This window comes from Azolla caroliniana, unplaced genomic scaffold (assembly GCF_043228905.1).
Source record: "Azolla caroliniana isolate FFs.n. ecotype wild unplaced genomic scaffold, voAzoCaro1.0.p SCAF_12, whole genome shotgun sequence".
In the NCBI taxonomy this organism is placed as follows: Eukaryota; Viridiplantae; Streptophyta; class Polypodiopsida; order Salviniales; family Salviniaceae; genus Azolla; species Azolla caroliniana.
The window spans coordinates 426,893-444,707 of NW_028230447.1; the positions used below are offsets into that span (position 1 = coordinate 426,893).

At 37.9% G+C, this 17,815-nt stretch overlaps 1 protein-coding gene across 1 annotated transcript; it reads right to left on the bottom strand.

Moving 5' to 3' along the window:
* Positions 1-1,497: 1,497 nt before the first annotated feature.
* On the bottom strand, positions 1,498-17,613 carry LOC147856692 (E3 ubiquitin-protein ligase UPL3-like). Its single transcript, XM_087328883.1, has 17 exons — positions 16,132-17,613; positions 10,061-10,171; positions 9,795-9,911; positions 9,527-9,697; positions 9,282-9,443; positions 6,971-7,144; positions 6,764-6,885; positions 5,438-6,686; positions 5,237-5,344; positions 3,892-5,148; positions 3,541-3,762; positions 3,351-3,455; positions 3,181-3,261; positions 3,025-3,093; positions 2,622-2,750; positions 2,404-2,523; positions 1,498-1,913 (listed from the first exon to the last, which is right to left on the bottom strand). The coding sequence occupies exons 1-17, from the start codon at positions 17,176-17,178 to the stop codon at positions 1,848-1,850; spliced, it is 5,310 nt and encodes a 1,769-aa protein (XP_087185009.1). The 5' UTR covers positions 17,179-17,613; the 3' UTR covers positions 1,498-1,847.
* Positions 17,614-17,815: the final 202 nt, after the last annotated feature.

Genomic DNA, 17,815 nt, shown 5'->3' on the forward strand with positions numbered 1-17,815 from the left:
TAGCTATATAGGTAACTCATTACCACAATTACCCTATAGTAGTTAAGGTACATGTACCTACGAACATTATGGGGAATAGGGTTTCATGTTGCACTACCAAATCAGCTTCCAACATTTATGAGAGAGCTAGCCAAGCATCTATTTGAAGACATCTGGTATGGACTACACTCCAAATTGATTTCACTTCCTCTTGTAATAAATAGCCAATGCATTCAAATACAAGATTTGACATTGTTGCCTGCACTTTGATGGTCAACACGCATTGCAGGCAATGTATTCCCCAATAGTTACAGTTTTTTGCTTTACACTTCTGGCCAACACGAAACAAAGAATGTATTTGACTGAATAAATGTATTTCATGTAGTGGTTTCTTAGCCTTTGCATCTAGCTTTTGATGCATCAAATCAAACCCAATCTAGAAATGCTTATATTTTCACCATACTAAAATGTAAGGCATATCAAAATAACCAGAAATTGCACACACTACAAACCCATCTGAGGCAAGTTGATTATATCATGTTGGCCGAGTCAACACACAAATGAAGAAATCTCTATCTTGCTTGAGAAAATGCACCAAGGACATTGGCCAAATTTCAAGACTGGCATAAAATCCAAGCAAGCTCATGATTATGTACATGAATATTCAGTTGTTGATCATGTTAACGGTTGATTTCCAAACATCACATTTGCCAAGATGTATCCTTACACATTTATCTTTGTGCCCTTGTTGTTAGATATAATCAATGATCAACCCCAAGTTGTAAATCTATCCCCATATGTGCTCTTAGAGTGCACATTTTGTGATAGTGCCCCAAATGAGGAGTAGCTATTGTGCAACTCAACCATATGGATCAATAAGGTGTCAATCTAGGAGTCCGTAGATCCATAAGACACAAATGTATTTAGGAAAGAGGGAAGTAAGCTAATACGATTGGCTAATCAAGTCAACTAGAAGAATATTTTGTGGTCTAGTTACAATATACTTAGTCCTAAAGTATGTGTGTCATTGACTTTAAGAAAACTACTTTCTAGCACTAGCTTGTATCTAAGGAGTTGGGCCATATTAAATGACAAGTCAATTGATAGAAGAGCAATATCTCCACTACTATGAACTGACATGCACATTTAATGTTACACTCAAGCCAAACAAAGAATATAATCCACTCTCTTACACAATGGTGTCATGATCATCAATCTCCACTAATTTTGTAATGAGCTACTCTCATATATAATAGAAGTTTTGTTCTTATATATCTATCTCTGTGATTGTAACTCTATATACCTATCTAATCAATTCTCAATATTTCCATTATTTATCAAATTCTTGATTTCATTGAGTCACTTGTAGCAAGAAATTAAAGAAATTTAAAGAAATGGAAGCTGCTCAAAAACTGCACAAAATGACTTTTATTGCAGAAAGTATATCTGAAATGTGTACATTGCTTCGAAAAAAGGGACCGTCAACACCATCAGAGAACATTAACTGGTAGACGGACAGACAGTCAACTCTTCTATTTTCCATTTTAATCTTCGCAAAACATACATTAATTTTAGAATTAAAGCAAAATCTAATATTTACACCCTTTTGGAGGGTTGTTTGATTTATTCAATTTCCAAGAGAGATGCCTTTTGTCCAATTAGATTCTTCTCTACATGTGGCTCTCTAATCAAGAGTGTTCTTTAAATCAATTATATATATATATATATATATATATACAGGAAAGAGTCGGTCTATGCACAAATTCATCTCAAATGTTGAACGGAAAGCAATTGAGCCACGGGTTGAGATGTTTTCCTTTCGTTCTTTCCACTTTGCTCTAGACGCAGATATATACATATATATGATTTTAGGACAAATCAAATGATCCTTGTCCTTCATGTATTGCGTACAGCAAACGTTCTTTCATAATTTCCTGTGATATGAAACAAAACCAATAAGAAAGTTATGGGAGACCATAAATGAAATAAACAGTAAATGACATCCTAGGGTAAGATAGCCAGTTATTAGAACCATTGACCCCTAAGCTACAAGTTCAAAATGAAAAGCTATTGCCTTGTCAAGAAAGAAGGAAAAGAGAACCTATGCAGTTTACCTTGTTAAGAGAAACAAAAAAGATCTTTATGCAGTTCTACCTTGTAAGATAGAAAAAGATATCCTCTGTAGTTTTACCTTGTTAAAAAATATAGCCCAAGCTATATTACCTTCTTCAGAGAAAAATAATAATTCTATGAAGTTTTTACCTTGTTGAGGGGGGTGAGGGGAGGATATTGTATATAATTCTACCTCATTAAAAGAATAAAAAAATCATCCGATGTACTTTTGCCTTTGTAAGAGAATAAAAGACATCCCAAGAAGTTTTTACCTTGTTAAGAGAAAAGAAACCTATGTAGTTATGTTTTTACCTTGGATGAATATGGAGGAAGCTTCAAATAATTAGCACATGTCATGACACTGGGAAGGTCATGATCTGCCATGTCTGCATATCTGCGAGGTGATGTTCCCATTGATGTTCCACTAGGATGCTAACAACACAGCCAATGAAAATACTGTAAGCATTGACATGTGCGACAAATAAAAAAGAAGAAAATGTAATACATCTTTATCAACTAGAGAAAATCACCTTACAGACTATAGTTAGTTTTGGGTGTAATGCTGAGAGCCCCCCACATGGAAGCTGTGGTGCACCAGTTACAAACCGCAGGAATGCTCGTTGTTGCATCGGCGTGAACTCTCCCATTATCTCAAGAAGCTGTTTCATCAGAAAGGGGTTAGCTTAGTGTTATTTAAGGGAAAGGAAGCATGCATGGAGAACAAACAAAATTATGCCACCATTAAAAGGGAGGAAAGGTGGGGGCCAGGAGAAAAAACAACTTATAAAGCAGTACTGATCAAGGAAAAGCAACCTATAGAACAGAAGAGGAGAGTGATGGAGAAAAACAAGATATCAAGCAGTATTGGTTAAGTTAAAGCAACGTATAAAGCAGTATTGAAGGGCGGAATCAATGGAGGGGTTAGGAACTTGCATTGCGAACAGGTAGACTGGATGCATTGTAACCATGATCAAACCTCACATGCTCCATGAGAGAGTCAGCCTGCAGTGCAGATGAAAATTAGGTTTCTTATTATTATGAGCCAATTAATAGAAAAACTAAAAAGAAACCTTTGACAAGAAAACTAACCAGCCACATCTCACGACGACCGCAAAGCATATAAGAAAGCTGCTCCTCATTGAAAATTCGTAACATTGACATTGGAAAAACCTAAAAATCAACATTAAAAGAATCTGCTTCAGAATACAATATTTCTCCGAAGCAAGAGTAACAAGGAGAAATGTTTGAAGCTTTCTCACATGCTCAAATCCTTCCCGAAAAGCTCTCATTTGATGAGTGATCCCCACTTTCACTGAATTATCTACAACAAGTGTGATGTATTCTTCAAGGTTCTCCATACTCACCTGCATTCATCATGCAATTACTTTTCAACTTAGAAAAAGGAAGTTGCTTCCAAGTGTCATAGCACAGCATTATGCATGCATTTACCATGATGTCCTCTCCTCCTGGCTTCAAAACATGTCCTGGGTATCCAGGAAGAGTGAAGTCCAGACAAAGATCTTCGATGTTTTGACCGCGGAAACATAAGGTCTGTTTACTTTTTCTTGTTGATGCCTTTAACAGTCGATGCCTCTCAACCAGATTCTGCATTTCCTCTAAAGTCTTTCCAAGCTCCAAATCAAAGGACTTAATATCGTAGAGACCTAACTCCTGCAAAATTGGAGCAGAACTTAAGAACTTTCTCACCATATCTATGATCATGTACATGTAGATGTATATATATATATATATATGTATGTGCATGATATATACATATGTATGTATGATATCTCAGTATACCTCGTCGAGCATAAGTTTGTAAAAGGGTGTTGCAAGTGGCAAATCCAAGAGGCGCCCGTCTTGGAGAGCCTTTCCAATTACTTGACCTAGGAGACGGAAGGAACCAATTGTCTTGTCATGATTTCCCAATCTACGTTGCAATGGGCGAGGAAACAACCCATACAGGATGTTTACAAGACCTTGATGTGAATCACCATCACTCAACAATTCCGTTTGTGTGTGTGGAGAAGTTCGCCACATACCCAAGGAATCCTTCTGCAGTTCATGGCTTAACAAAGTATAAAATTCAAGAGTTGGCCCAAGCCCAATACCAACCTCTCCAAAGTATTCCACTTCAAGGACTCCTTTATCAGCAGCAAAAACTTCCATAACTTTTGTGGCTGATTCAAAAATACGATCTCGGTAGATTCTTACCTTTCTCCGTTGTAATCTACCGATTCGTGGCAACCTGTCATTGGAAAGTGTCATATTATCTAAAATTTGTTGCTGTTGTAGGTGATGAACTGCTCGTGGCAAGCCTAATGCTGTCAAGTAGAAGTATTGACGTTTTGTCTCAAAGGGGAGCAAGAATGGACATGCTCGTGTTATGTCATGACACCAAGAAGGAATTTTACCGCTGCATAGAGCCATAGCATCCTGGAGTTGACGAGTCATTTTCGGAATCAACTTAGTGCTAAAGAATTCCTCGTGAGGAACAAGAGGTCTTGACACCCCTTTTTCCTTCATAAAGTCTGTTTCAACAATTGAACACTCTTGGTCATGAAGGTTTGGGATAAAACGATTCAGCCCATCAAGTATATAAAGCAAAAGAAGAACATTGTATGTAGCCTCAGATTTGTCCATGTCACAAGGTAGCTTTTTTTCAACAACATTGTTGAGCAGAACATTTTTCCATGTGTTCTCTCTTGCAACAGGTACAATTGGTTTGGTCACAGATTCCAATTGAGATGAGTTACCAGAGTCACTTAAAGAATCAGCACGCTGATAGTTTATGAGATGCACTTCGTGCCAAATTCTTCTGCTTTCTAGGCTGAAACTTTTAAATCTATCATCTACTTGCTGAATAGCTTCGAAAATGGTCCAATTTCGATCAAGCAGCTTTCCACATACAGAGAAGCATAACCTTGACGAACGTGAAAAAGAGGACGCTTCTGATTCCTTAGTTGTCTTTGCGGGAGAGGAAACTCCTGTGGTTGTGCATTCATCACCCAAATGAACTTCATAAACACCATCACATGTAACTTCTTCCTCAAAGACCTAATAACATAAAGATGGAGGCAAACTTTTAAATTTGCTTCCAAGTACATATTAAACAAACATGAGCAGACGATGCTCTAGAATTTACCATTCGAGCTTGGTCATATTGATCAAACTCCTCATCCCAATATTCATCTTCCTCGTCCGACGAATATTCTCCTTCCTCTTCCACTAGAGAGAGATCACTCTCACTATCCTACAAAATGTCCGTAAAATAATAGCAATGATTACTTGATTTGTGTAATGTTACAAATTCAAAATACAACTCAAATAAGACAATAAGAGCTACCTCAATACCAGCAACAGCCTCAAAGGTCTCTTCGATCAACCTCGCTGCTTCCTCATTACGCCGTTTTGCTGCTGCGTTCCTTGTCTCTGGACCTCTATGTTCTTCAGTTTGATTAAGTGATGCAATCTTATTTTTCTTTTTCATGTGATTCTTGTCATGTATTTTCTGGTCAGCTAATGTACTAGCTCCAGATGCCATATCCTTACCTACAGCTGAAGGTACCTCAGATTGTATCGGTGGCCTACCACTCATTGAAGGAGATACTGGAGTCTGTGAGCTTGAAGCTGTAGCCATAACACCTATTTGACGCACACGAGGCCACAAATACTCTTCTAGGGATGATAATGTTGTCAGAGGGCTCATAAGAACCACACTTGTTGGAAAGTCTTGTAAGCTTGTGTCTGTGGGTAGTTTCATGAAACGTAACTTTAAGGGTTGAGCTAGAATACTTAATCCAGTAGTATTTCCTGGTTTGCTGGTTCCTGAAGGACTTTGAGTTAGATTAACCGGAAAACTCTCAAGGGAAGACAGAGCATTTTGAATCTTCCTAACAAGCACTGTAAAATGCAGTTTTGTTTCCTCGTTACAAGTTGCAATTGTAATGAATTGATGTAATCTCCTCAACAGTTTCTGCCTAAGTTCTTCTTGCATCAATTCTTCTTTAGAAACATCAACATCAGAAAAATAACTTAATAAAGACTCAACTACTCCACAACTTATGAACTCAAATGTAGAAATATCTCCGGTACCGATTTCAGTAAGAATTTCAGCTATTAATGAGGTTAACATCTGAGTATTTTCCCCTTTCTTCTTTATGCCAACAATCAGCTTTGCAGAGAGCTTCTTCAGCCTCTTGAGGTTATTGCTTACTTCATTGGCAGAACCCACAGGAAAGTATGTATCTTTAAATGATTTAGCACTTGTGAGAGCAAAAGTTGATATGTCAGTTGTTGATTCTTCTGAAGGCAGCCTTAAAGTACTTGTTGATGCCCCTTCACCAGAAATACACTCTTCTTTAACAGCTCTGTTAGAGGCACTCACAACTCTCCTTGATCTTCGCCTAGTGATATCCGTTGCCACTCCTTTGTCGTCATCCAAATCAAATTGGCAGTTGATTGCATGAAGCACCCCTTCTTTCACAAACGCTTTTGAAAAATAGTCTGGAAGTTTCTGCATCAACAAATCTGCTATCTGCAGAGTAGTTATCTGTACCATAGGATCTTTAGAAACCAGTACACTAGCCAAGAAGCTGCAATAGAAAAACAGAGAAAATCAACTATAAATCCTGATTCAAGTTAACATTTTTAGATTTGTATGGAATCTGACCTTGATATATTCAGTTCCTGAAATATAGAGTACAGTACATCTGCGGCAATAAAGTGAACAAGTTTATGCATTGCATCAAGGCATGTATACCGAATTGTAAGATTTATACATGACTCATATAGCTGTAGTAACCCAAGAACAAAGAGAGCGAGTTAGAACCAAGAAGCAGATAAAGAATAGTTCAAACACCAGAAAGAAAAAAGCTACCTGTACAAGAATAGGAAATAAGTGGGTTCCAAACTGGGCCAATAGGCTGGACTCAATGCACAGTGATTGCTTACGACCGAGCATACTGCTGCCAGGAAGCCTTGATGTTAAACTCATAGATGATTGTGGCAATGGAGGAATCAGAGCATTCACAAGATTCACAATTTCACGGAGCTGTAAAAAACATGCTGTTGTCATGCAGTGTTAATGAAATGCAAAACATAACACTCTACTTGCTGGACATGTAAAATCCATACTAATACATGATGATATGGGACAATTGATTATGAATATATAAAAACCATATCAATGTTCACTTTAGAAAAGATGATGAAGGCATGATGCATAAAAGGTGGCAAATACCAGCTTGCCAATCTCCTCTCTATCCAATCTGTGTCATGACTCAAGCAAACAGAAAAAACCAGTAGCAAATCTACCCATAAATCTGATATAAGTATTTCGTTTTCCTATTGCTACAATGAAAGATTGAAAAATGAGTTGAAAACAATCTAAGTTTTTGTAGCTGAGAACAGCCGAAAGAAATTTTGCACTCTTTTCTCTTAAGAGTTATTGAATGACAAGGAGACATATGAGGTGGGAACCTCACATTCAATTCTGTATAGTGACATTGAAATCGACGCATCTGTCAACTAACCTTGGTATAAGAGACGATTGGATGTGATGCACACAGCAGTATTGGTCAAAGCCAGCTCGAGGCCATATTTGTAAATAGTCATTTATGTATATGAGTATAAATATAGTTAGGGCAAGTAGTTAAGAAATGTAACTAACCTTGGTAACAGTCAGGTTATGGTGTTCAACAACTTACATCACAATGAATACAAGATCAGCACCACTTCACATTAGGGGAGAAGCTGATGAAATATGATGACCCCTATACCTATCAGGTAGTAGCATTTGTTAGAACCTCTTTTTCTATGAGAAGCGGAGCTGTTTGGATTTTCCATAAGTATGGTTCTGCGGCCACAAAAGTAAACAGCATTCCTACTGTTGTGCAACAGTTCTCCTTGTTAGGAGTTATTAAAAGCGAGTATGACCTGGTAAGATTCCTTGTGACGCATTCAAAAGTGATGTCTTTCTGTTTATGGTACATTGATACATCATGTAGATCCAGGAGAGAAGCGTACTACATTTGCAGGTGCACAAGCTAAAATCAGATATGAGGATGTTTTCATTGTTTGTCCAGAGGATTTTGAACCTTTGTATTCAGTCATAGATTATTGTGGTCAAAGATGTGTGGGCCTTTATTTACGGAAGATTTAAGGACTTCTGCGATGAGAGATGACCAGTCCAGACAAACCCTGCTGAATGACATATCACAGACTTCTTTGAAGGGACCACCAAGGACGAACAAGACCAAGCATCCTGATTGAACAAATCTAGTTAAATACATTAGGTTGGGCCACGCCCAACACATTCACATGCACAACTATTCACATAATAGGTCATGATTGCATCTGTGTATCCAACACACCACAATGCTTCACTGATCACACTCTGCAGATATTGATATTCTAGCAGGTCATGATTGCACCTGTGTATCCAACACACCAGAATGCTTCACGGATCACACAGTGCAGATATTGATATTCTACGGGAGATTTGAGGGACTTCTGTGATAAGAGATGACCAGTCCAAACAAACCCTGCTGAATGACATATCCCAGACTTCTTTGAAGGGACCACCAAGGACGAGCAAGGCCAATCATCCTGGTTGAACAAATCTAGTTAAATTCATTTGGTTGGGTCACTCTCAACACCCTCACATGCACAAGTATTCACATTACAGGTCATGATTGCACCTGTGTATCCAACATACCACAATGCTTCACTGATCTCACTCTGCAGATATTGATATTCTTGCCAGACCCATGCATGACATATTCCAATAGTTCACCTTGTTCCTATCCACAATCATATTCTTGTACATCTAGGCACCTAAGATTAGTCACATCAGTTTCTTATCGGTGTGTATTATCACACAAATATTTATTCTATTTAACCTAGACACAATGCATTTTCTCTACTTTCTTGCCATTAGACATCACATTGCATTGCTCTAAAGTTGTGAATCTTCAGGCACAAGATCACTTCACTCCCTCAATATTGGGACAATATCTTGCACACATTAAAGTATGGGGAGCTGAAACAAGCAAATAGAAAGATCCCTTTTGTATTGTTTTTGAATTTCATGGGTTTGTCATATCTATATAGATATTTCCCATATACGGATATTTAGATTAGCAATGGTGACATTAGTATACTATGATCTATCTACTTCATACACACACCTGTTCAGTGGACATGTTCATTGCCACAGGGGACACTGATTTAGATATTGATCCAGAGCCCACAAGGATATCTTTCAGAATGCTACTGATATTCATGCGAAGAAGAGCATCAGCTGCAGATGTTGAACCACTCACGCATATAGACAATGTGCGAACCAAGCCCTGCAACCGCATTCATGAATTATCTGACTATAAAAAAAAGAAATGAAGTAATAAATTATCTTTCAACAGAAGGCATCACAAACTGTATATGTTGAGCTGTTCAGTGATGTTTGTGAAAAGCCAATATTCTCGACTGAAATAAGGCGCGCCGCCTCAGCAATTAAGCCATGTGAACAAAGCATATCTAGCCTTTCAGAAGATGATGCAAAAGATTCAGCTATGCGAGCCAAACAGACAGAAGCATGGTCAATGACCTGAAACAAAATAAAGGAGGCACAAAATCAATGTAAAATAAATATACGCAAGTAAAATAAATTGTCAAGCTAACCATGAATGCTGAGATTCATATACCTTTGTATCAGGGTATTGGAGTAAATTGGTTAGAACTGGTATTGCCTCAGTTACAAACGTAGAGGCATCTGGTGGCATGTGTCGACACATGTTTGCCGCCGTAGAAATAGAAGCTCTCTATCAAAAGTGTAAAGAATATCACAAAAAAGCGTGAAGAATATCACATCAAAAGTCTGATGAATATTGCATTAGAATGTATAGAATATTGCATTGCATAATCATGAGGACATATGAATTAGCATGGATTGACGAAATGATTTTGTTACCTGAACTCCAGTGGAGTAGAACTCGAAGTTCGACAAGACTGCAGTCAATGCTCCAGCTTGTAAACAGGCAGCTGGATGCTCTCTAGAGATTTTTGCCAGCGCTTGCAATGACTGCATCATAGTGATCTCATTAATAATCATCATCAATTGTAGAGCCACCTCATACATTAAGATTATTATAATGTACCTTAGAACTTTTATTTTTTCATAATGGACAAAGCTATCCATATTTGTTTTATGATTTTGCGGCCTTGTGCGTGTTAATATATCTTTCTTCCTTGCTCCCTTTCTCTCTCTCCCTCTCATTTAGATATAATAATTTAGTATGCCATTCTCAAGGTAGGGTATCAATATTTTAGTGCACATGTAGGTGAACACCAGATGCTTACTTTCCCATGCAATGCTTGGTTTGATGAAGAATGCAAGGCTCATCTCAAAATGTTCAACAAGCTCACACAAGATAAAAATCAGAAGGCCCTAACATTGTATCAGTAGCGAAGAACGGAGAGTCAATGCTATCAAATGAAAGAGAGAAGAAAACACAAATGTTTAAACTCCAACCAAAGTTAGCATGGAGATACTCAAGGGCAAAAAGGAAAATATAATTGATTCGTGAAGAGATGGAACAATATGTGCATAAGCTTTATATGCATGATGGGGTAATGCCTATGACATTGAGTATTGAAATACCATATAAGGCATGCGTGTCTATTAAGGATGTTAATAGAGGGGCAAAAAGGATGTCTAATGGCAATGCAACGCATGCAACTTTAGTGACAAATGAGCTCTAAAAATGGACAAGACCACAAACTCGTCAATGGATAGCAACTATCATGGATCAAGCTATCAAGTGAGCTCTAAAAATGGATAAGACCACAGGTCCACAAACTCGTCAATGAATCGCAACTATCATGGATCAAGCTATCAAGCAAGGTTTCCCAAAAGATTGGCTCATGAATTGAATTAAACTAATCCATAAAGGAGGAGATAAAAACTTGAAATTTGACTATCAAACTAGCATGGTTAACTCAGTTATGGCCAAGTTATACGGTACTGTCATGGAACAAACTATTAGCTCATGGGCTGAACATCATCAAAAACGAGCACTTGGTCAAGCAGGCTTTACACCAAAACATTAACTATCGGTCATTTGGTTTCACTTAGAATTATCAAGGAAGAAAGTCAACTTCAAGGGAAAATGTTATATTGTTGTTTTGTGAACTTCAAGAAAGCCTTTGACACCATACCAAGGAGTGGGCTTTGGAAAAGAACGATAGAGATTAGAATGCCATTGGAGCATAGAGCAGCTGTACCACGATCGTACGAGCAGGTTTGGTACCAAGTGAAAATGGACACACAAAGTACTTTTTGAGCAAATTAGGAACCAAGAAAGGGTGCCCACTCTCTCCACACTCTTTGGTCTATGCATCGATAAACTTGAAGGAATAGTAAACAACACTTTGGGTTCATGCGATAGACTTGAAGGAATAGTAAACAAGGCTACAAAAGGAGGATTGAATGGCCCAAAACTCATGCATGAGCTTATTCTTATACTCCTGTATGCCATTAATGTTCTATTCTCATATAATTTGGATGGTAGGCAAGAATTGACGTATTGGATAAATTCTGTCAAATCAGTGGGCTAACTATTAACATGGACAAAACAAAAATGGTGGCAATAAGGGCAATACAACCAAGACACTACCCCACTTGTACAGACAAGGGAGAACCCAATACAAGTGCAAAGCTTCAAATATCTTGGTAGTAATGTCCCATCAACAAACAGGAGGAATGTATGCTATGAGTCTAGACTTCACGCGGAGTATTAGATGTTTGAGAATCAATGCAACCAAAGTGATGCTTGAGGATGGGAAATGAGATCAATGCTGTTCAATGCTGTTCAATGCTATGGTGGTCCAACTATCGCTTTATGGAGTGGAAGTGTGGGGTGGCACTATCTCACTTGTACATAGAATGAAATAGAGAAAATCCAAAATTTGTTATTAAGTAGACAATTGGGGGTAAATCTCAACATCCTATTCTATCATGCTATTAGAAAAGGTGCTTGTCCCATAGAGGTACTAGTCATGATGCTTGACATTTTGAAATGGTTTAAAAGACGGGGAGAAAAAGATCTATTAGAGCTCTCAAATGATGCTATGAAGTATGTGATCATTGAGGATAGATTACTAGAGGCATTAAAGATGAATTGGCAAGATGCTAAAATGTCAACATTGGAATATTTCTTTGCAAATATTAACACACAGAAAAAACGCCAGAACATATCCAATCGCATTTCACCACCCCCATGAGCCTTGGCTCTCAAAGAGCCTTAACACTTCTTCAAACAAGCCCACATAAATTAGGTATTGAGGTAGCATCATGGTATCATCACCCAAATATGAAGATATGCAAGGTGTGCAATAAAAGCCTACTAGAGGATGAATATCACTTACTTATTAAATGCTCTGAGCATAAGTTAATACACAAGAAATATGATGTCTTGATAGACAGGCATGATAATGTGAGTGTCATACTCAAATTTCCACCAAGAAGGGTGAGCACATATGTGTGCATTATTTTCACATCGAGCGATTTTACTATAGAGTAGTAACCACCCTTCTTAGGAAGGAGTCACACACAAGATAAGATGTTGATTTGGTCCCACTAGACAAAATTGGCCTCTTCATGTACGATAAAATATCCATCTATTCTATAAAGATCTGCTACAGAAAATGCATTGAAAGACAAATATAATGCACAAAGCAAAGGGAGTTGGAAAAGCAGAACACAGAACTATATACCCTTTTGAATAATGAATTACAAGAAACTCTAAGAAATGAAACCACAAGCCTCATAAGGAGCACATTGGAAATATATAAAAGAGCACATGTAAAATATATAAATGCTCAAATAAAGTCAAGTCAAGTCAAACTGGTTTCAATGAAGCAAACTATTAAATTTGATCTAAAGAAAGATCAGAAGAAAATAGAGAAGACAAAACATGGCCTGAAATACATACAAATAGCAGGGTTATTATTAAAGAGAGGAGAACCACATAAGGGTCTATGGCTCTCAGGACAGATTCCGATTATTTTTCAAGTACACAGATGCATACAGAAAGAAAGATACAATAACGTCTTTTGAAAGGCCAAAATGGCCTATAAGACCAAACAAAAGATTACATCCTAAGTGTAGTCTCGACCTTGAGAACAACAAATCAAATAAATAAATGTTCCTAAGTAAAAAAAAAAAAAGTAGATAAGTTAAAAGAGACTAAAGAATCTTGTTATCGGCACATGTAAGATTCTCAAGTCATATATATTGTAACTTTTGTCTTCAAAAGATCTCTAGCATAGGTCAATCCAGAATGGAGAGGTTTTCGAAGTGAGGGAAACGCCTGCAATGGTGGGAGATAATGGCCTATAAGACCAAACAGAAACATTAATGCACAGACAGAACGTCCTCTAAAGGACAGGGACATAGGTGGGAGTCAGGATTCCATCCTCAGCCATGCATACCAGGAAGTACTAGAGGCCCCTGCTGTACAAAGAGGAGCTCCATGATCAAGTGTATAGTTCACAAAGATGTTATAAGTTGTGATCTGCTATTTTCCACTTGCTTACTTGAGGTTTGCAACAAGCTTTGCAAGAGGATATAATACTATTAGGAGACTTCCAATGCACATATATTGGGGATGAACAAACAATTTGTGAGGCTATGTATGGTGATATTACAGAAGAAGAAGTTGGCCAAAAGGAAAAGCTCAAGATATGAAGTAACAGAATATGGCAAACCACTATAGTGTAGACGCATGGGGACAGCCTTCATAAGGCACATAATTGCACATAATTGGAGAGATTTGGAGAGACGTTTAGTCTCAATGATTACCCAACTGATTAGAAGCAAAGCATTTGTACCCCAAGATATAATCTGAGCTACGAAAGCCTTAATAGTGACCGAGACATAGTTCCAATCCTTGACCATATCTGATGAATTTGAAAGCTACAATAGCAAAGATAATCAATGTTGGCAATTATTTCATCAAAATAGCTCGCTGAGCATGGAGATAATCGATGTTTTTATGCTGAAATACTAGAATGATTCCACTAACATGGCATAAATATAAATGCACTACCCTTGTTCCAATATACCTTAGAATTCCCACATTAGGACATGAATGAAGTGAAAAAGGGTACACTGATCCAAATTGGTATTATTAAATGGATGATGAGAGATTGTTGATTGGCACAACATTTTACAAGGGTGAGCCTTTATCAGCATAATGGTTTGCAGTTTTAACCAGCTTCAACCACGGCTTACTGGTTTAGGGTTAGGACTTTTTGAAGTATTTATTAAATATGAATTAAGTTTATAAATTAAGAGCTACAGCCTATTAACATAATAACTTATGGCATTTGAGATCCAATATTTTCTTCTTTTCTCAGTTTGTAAGCAAGAGACTTTTGGTTGGAAAAGCTCTTTTTAAAATAATTGTGCAAATGTTAGCACAAAATATTGATTTGCACCGAAATCAAACCGAACAACAGTGGCTTAACAGTTTGTAAATCTCTTGAACTGTTTGGTTTGAGCCTGGAAATCTATCAAACTGTTTGATTTGAATGGTTTTGGTTTAAAGATTTCATGGTTCAGTTCAGTTCAGATAAAAATTCAAATCCTTTGAATGGTTTGGTTTGAATTTTGAGATGCCTGAACCACACTGAACTGCTACCGATTGTGTCCATATGGAACACGGCCCCATCACCTTTGTTATGGACAAATCCTCATGAGGGTTATTGCAAATCCTAGTGAGGGTTATCGACAAATCAAGCCCACACTCACCCAACAGCTTCCTTTGCTTAGGAGACCTTTTCATCTTGAATCAGTTCCTTCAAGGCAGAAATTTCACTCCATCTTAGGTTCAAATGTTTGATGCTTCACTAATACAATTATTTGGTACTTCCATTTCTTCTCAAAGATGAGATAATATTTTAAGATGTAATGTCCCATTAAGTCTCATAAGACACCTTGACCTCTTAAAGGACATCTCTTGGTAGGAAGATGGCCCATCATAAGCAACATGGATGTGTATCTATCTTATCACGTGCTCTGTAGGGTGATAAGGCAGGTCAGGAGCTCTTCACATCAATTAGATATTGGAATGGGGATTCCAAAAAGGTTACAATTGATGGAGTAATAGCAGTTTATCATGCCTGTAGGCCAGGCCCATCAAGACCTCAACCTCATGTCAGAGATCTCTCCATCTTGGACCGACCCATGTTGCAGATCTTTCAAATGCAAAGTTTCTGGGCGACCTTTTCAACACATCTAAACTTGCAATATGTGAGATCTTTTGGGGGCTGAAGTTTCAGAACATCAACAATCACAATGTAATAGGCTTAGCTGGCAAGAATATCTACATTTTCACGAGATTATAAAAAGTCTGTGTATATCATGATATTTCTTTCTTTCTTTATACAGATAATGCCTCCCTCCAGATATAGCACCAGCCCCTACCTGATTCTGGTTTTTTCTCCCTTTTTGCGCTCCAACCCATCTTATGACATAGAAGAATGCTTTGTATAGTTCGTTTGAATTCCATTGACCATGGTTTTTGACCTCCCAACCACTTTTTGTATGTTATTTTTGGCCCCATGGGTCATATTTTACCACTAAGGATGATAATGAAGTCTACCTATCTATCTATCTATCTAGGAATTGTACTGCTCTATTTTACTTAGCCTTTAATCTGACATTGAAATCATATCCAGCAACAGTTGTAGCATTGATCTCATAGGACATTTTCGCCTTTTTGCAGCAATGATAGGGCATTGGATTTCATTTCATTTCTATCTAGAAGAGACTCACATTACTAGCTACGATTCTGTCATTAGCCAATTTCAACTACTGGTCGGAGTTTAAATAAGTTGACTTTACTTCCTCTCTCTCTCTCTCTCTCTCTCTCTCCGTCAAACATACATTCTTTTACACATTATATATAGTATATATACAAACACAGACATAAATTTGCATGTCTCATTGGAGGAGAGTGGCACGGATGTCTAGCTTACTTGTTCTGCAAGATCAATATACTGAATGGACCTCAATATCCGACAGAAGTGAGGGATACCACCTTGATTCACTAGAACCGAACATGAATACGGGAGAGCATCACATAGATGTGTGAGGGCTCGGGCAGCCAAAAGCATCACTTCGGGATTATATTCATGTGTGAGAAGGCGTACCAATTCAGTTACAAACGCTCGTATGGGCAAATATGAAAGTGAATCCTCAGTTCCCATAGAAAGCATTTCACAAAGCTGAGTAAGACCAGTTAATTGGCATTCTTCATCTTCTGATGTTAAGCTCGATAGAATTTGTGTTAAATTCCCATGAGAAGAATGAGCCTTGTATGCTTCTCTCATCGATATGTGGGCAGGTCGTGTGCGATAATTATTGGTATTGTTATTGAAAGTAGCTTCATTGACAGCAACTTCATTGGCATTACGAGACAAAATAACCTCCTTATGTGAGGAAGCATTCACTTTTTCCATCTCTTTGGCATTGTTCTCTTCTTTCTCTTTTCCTTTAGCATGATCATTTTTGCTCTCTTCTCTAGTATGAACATTTGTGCCTTCTCCTTTCTCTTTTACTTTAATATGATCATTTTTGCTCTCTTCTTTATCTTTTCCTATCGTATGCTCAATCTTGACCTCTTCTATTTCTTTCCCTTTGATATTCTTGCTACCTTCTTTCTCTTCTCCATTAATATGATCACTCTTGCCCATTTGATTTTCTTTCCCTTTGGTATAGTGGTCACTGTTGCTAGCTTCTTTCTCTTTCCCTTTGGTACAACGTTCATTTTTACTTTGTTTGGCATGATTGACATTCGCATGATCAATCTTGCTTTCTTTGCTGTGATCAATCTTGTTTTCTTCTTTTTCATGTGTTGATTTTCGAGCTGAAGCTCGAGTCTTGACAGATCTTTTCATGGCTGATGATGATGATGAAGAAGACGAGGAAGAAAAAGGCGGCGGCGAAGAAATAATGCCAGCTTTCTTCTTCCGTCGAGGCGGTGGTGGTTGCTCTAATGCCCTCTTTCTGCTTCGGGTTTCCATGGAAGGAACTAAAATATTATGTAACCGAACTATGCAAATCTTCTCTTTCCTCTTTCTCCTCTCCCTCTTTCCTATTCTTCTTGCTCTGCCGAGGAACTGAAATCTTATGTAACCGAACTACGCAAATCTTCTCTTTCCTCGTTCTCCTCTTCCTCTCCCCTATTCTTCTTCCTCTGCCTTATTCTACTTATAATTGCTGAAGCTCCTCCACTACAATTCTTCTTCTTCTTCTTCTTAGGAAGACCCAAATCCTCCTTTTGTTCTTTCCTCTTCCTCGTCGTTCTTCTATGGGCTGTGTTTGGGGTGTTGTCGATATGCGATAGTGATGCACTACCGTCCCTTCTCTTTGTTTTTTGCCGCAGCTATGGCGGCTGAGGGGCCTCCTCTGTTGTTCCTCTCTCTCTCTCTCTCTGTCTCTCCCTGTCTGTCCTCTATTGTCGCAAGGAGGAAACAGAGAAATACATATCGTCTATGCCTGCCTCTCTCTCTCCACAATGTAGTAGCATATATATATATATATAGGTCTATGTACATATGTATCCTTCTGCTCTCTTATTCCTACATACATACATACATACATACATACATACATATATAGGAGGCTCCTCTTGCCAACCAACAATGTGGAATCGAATCG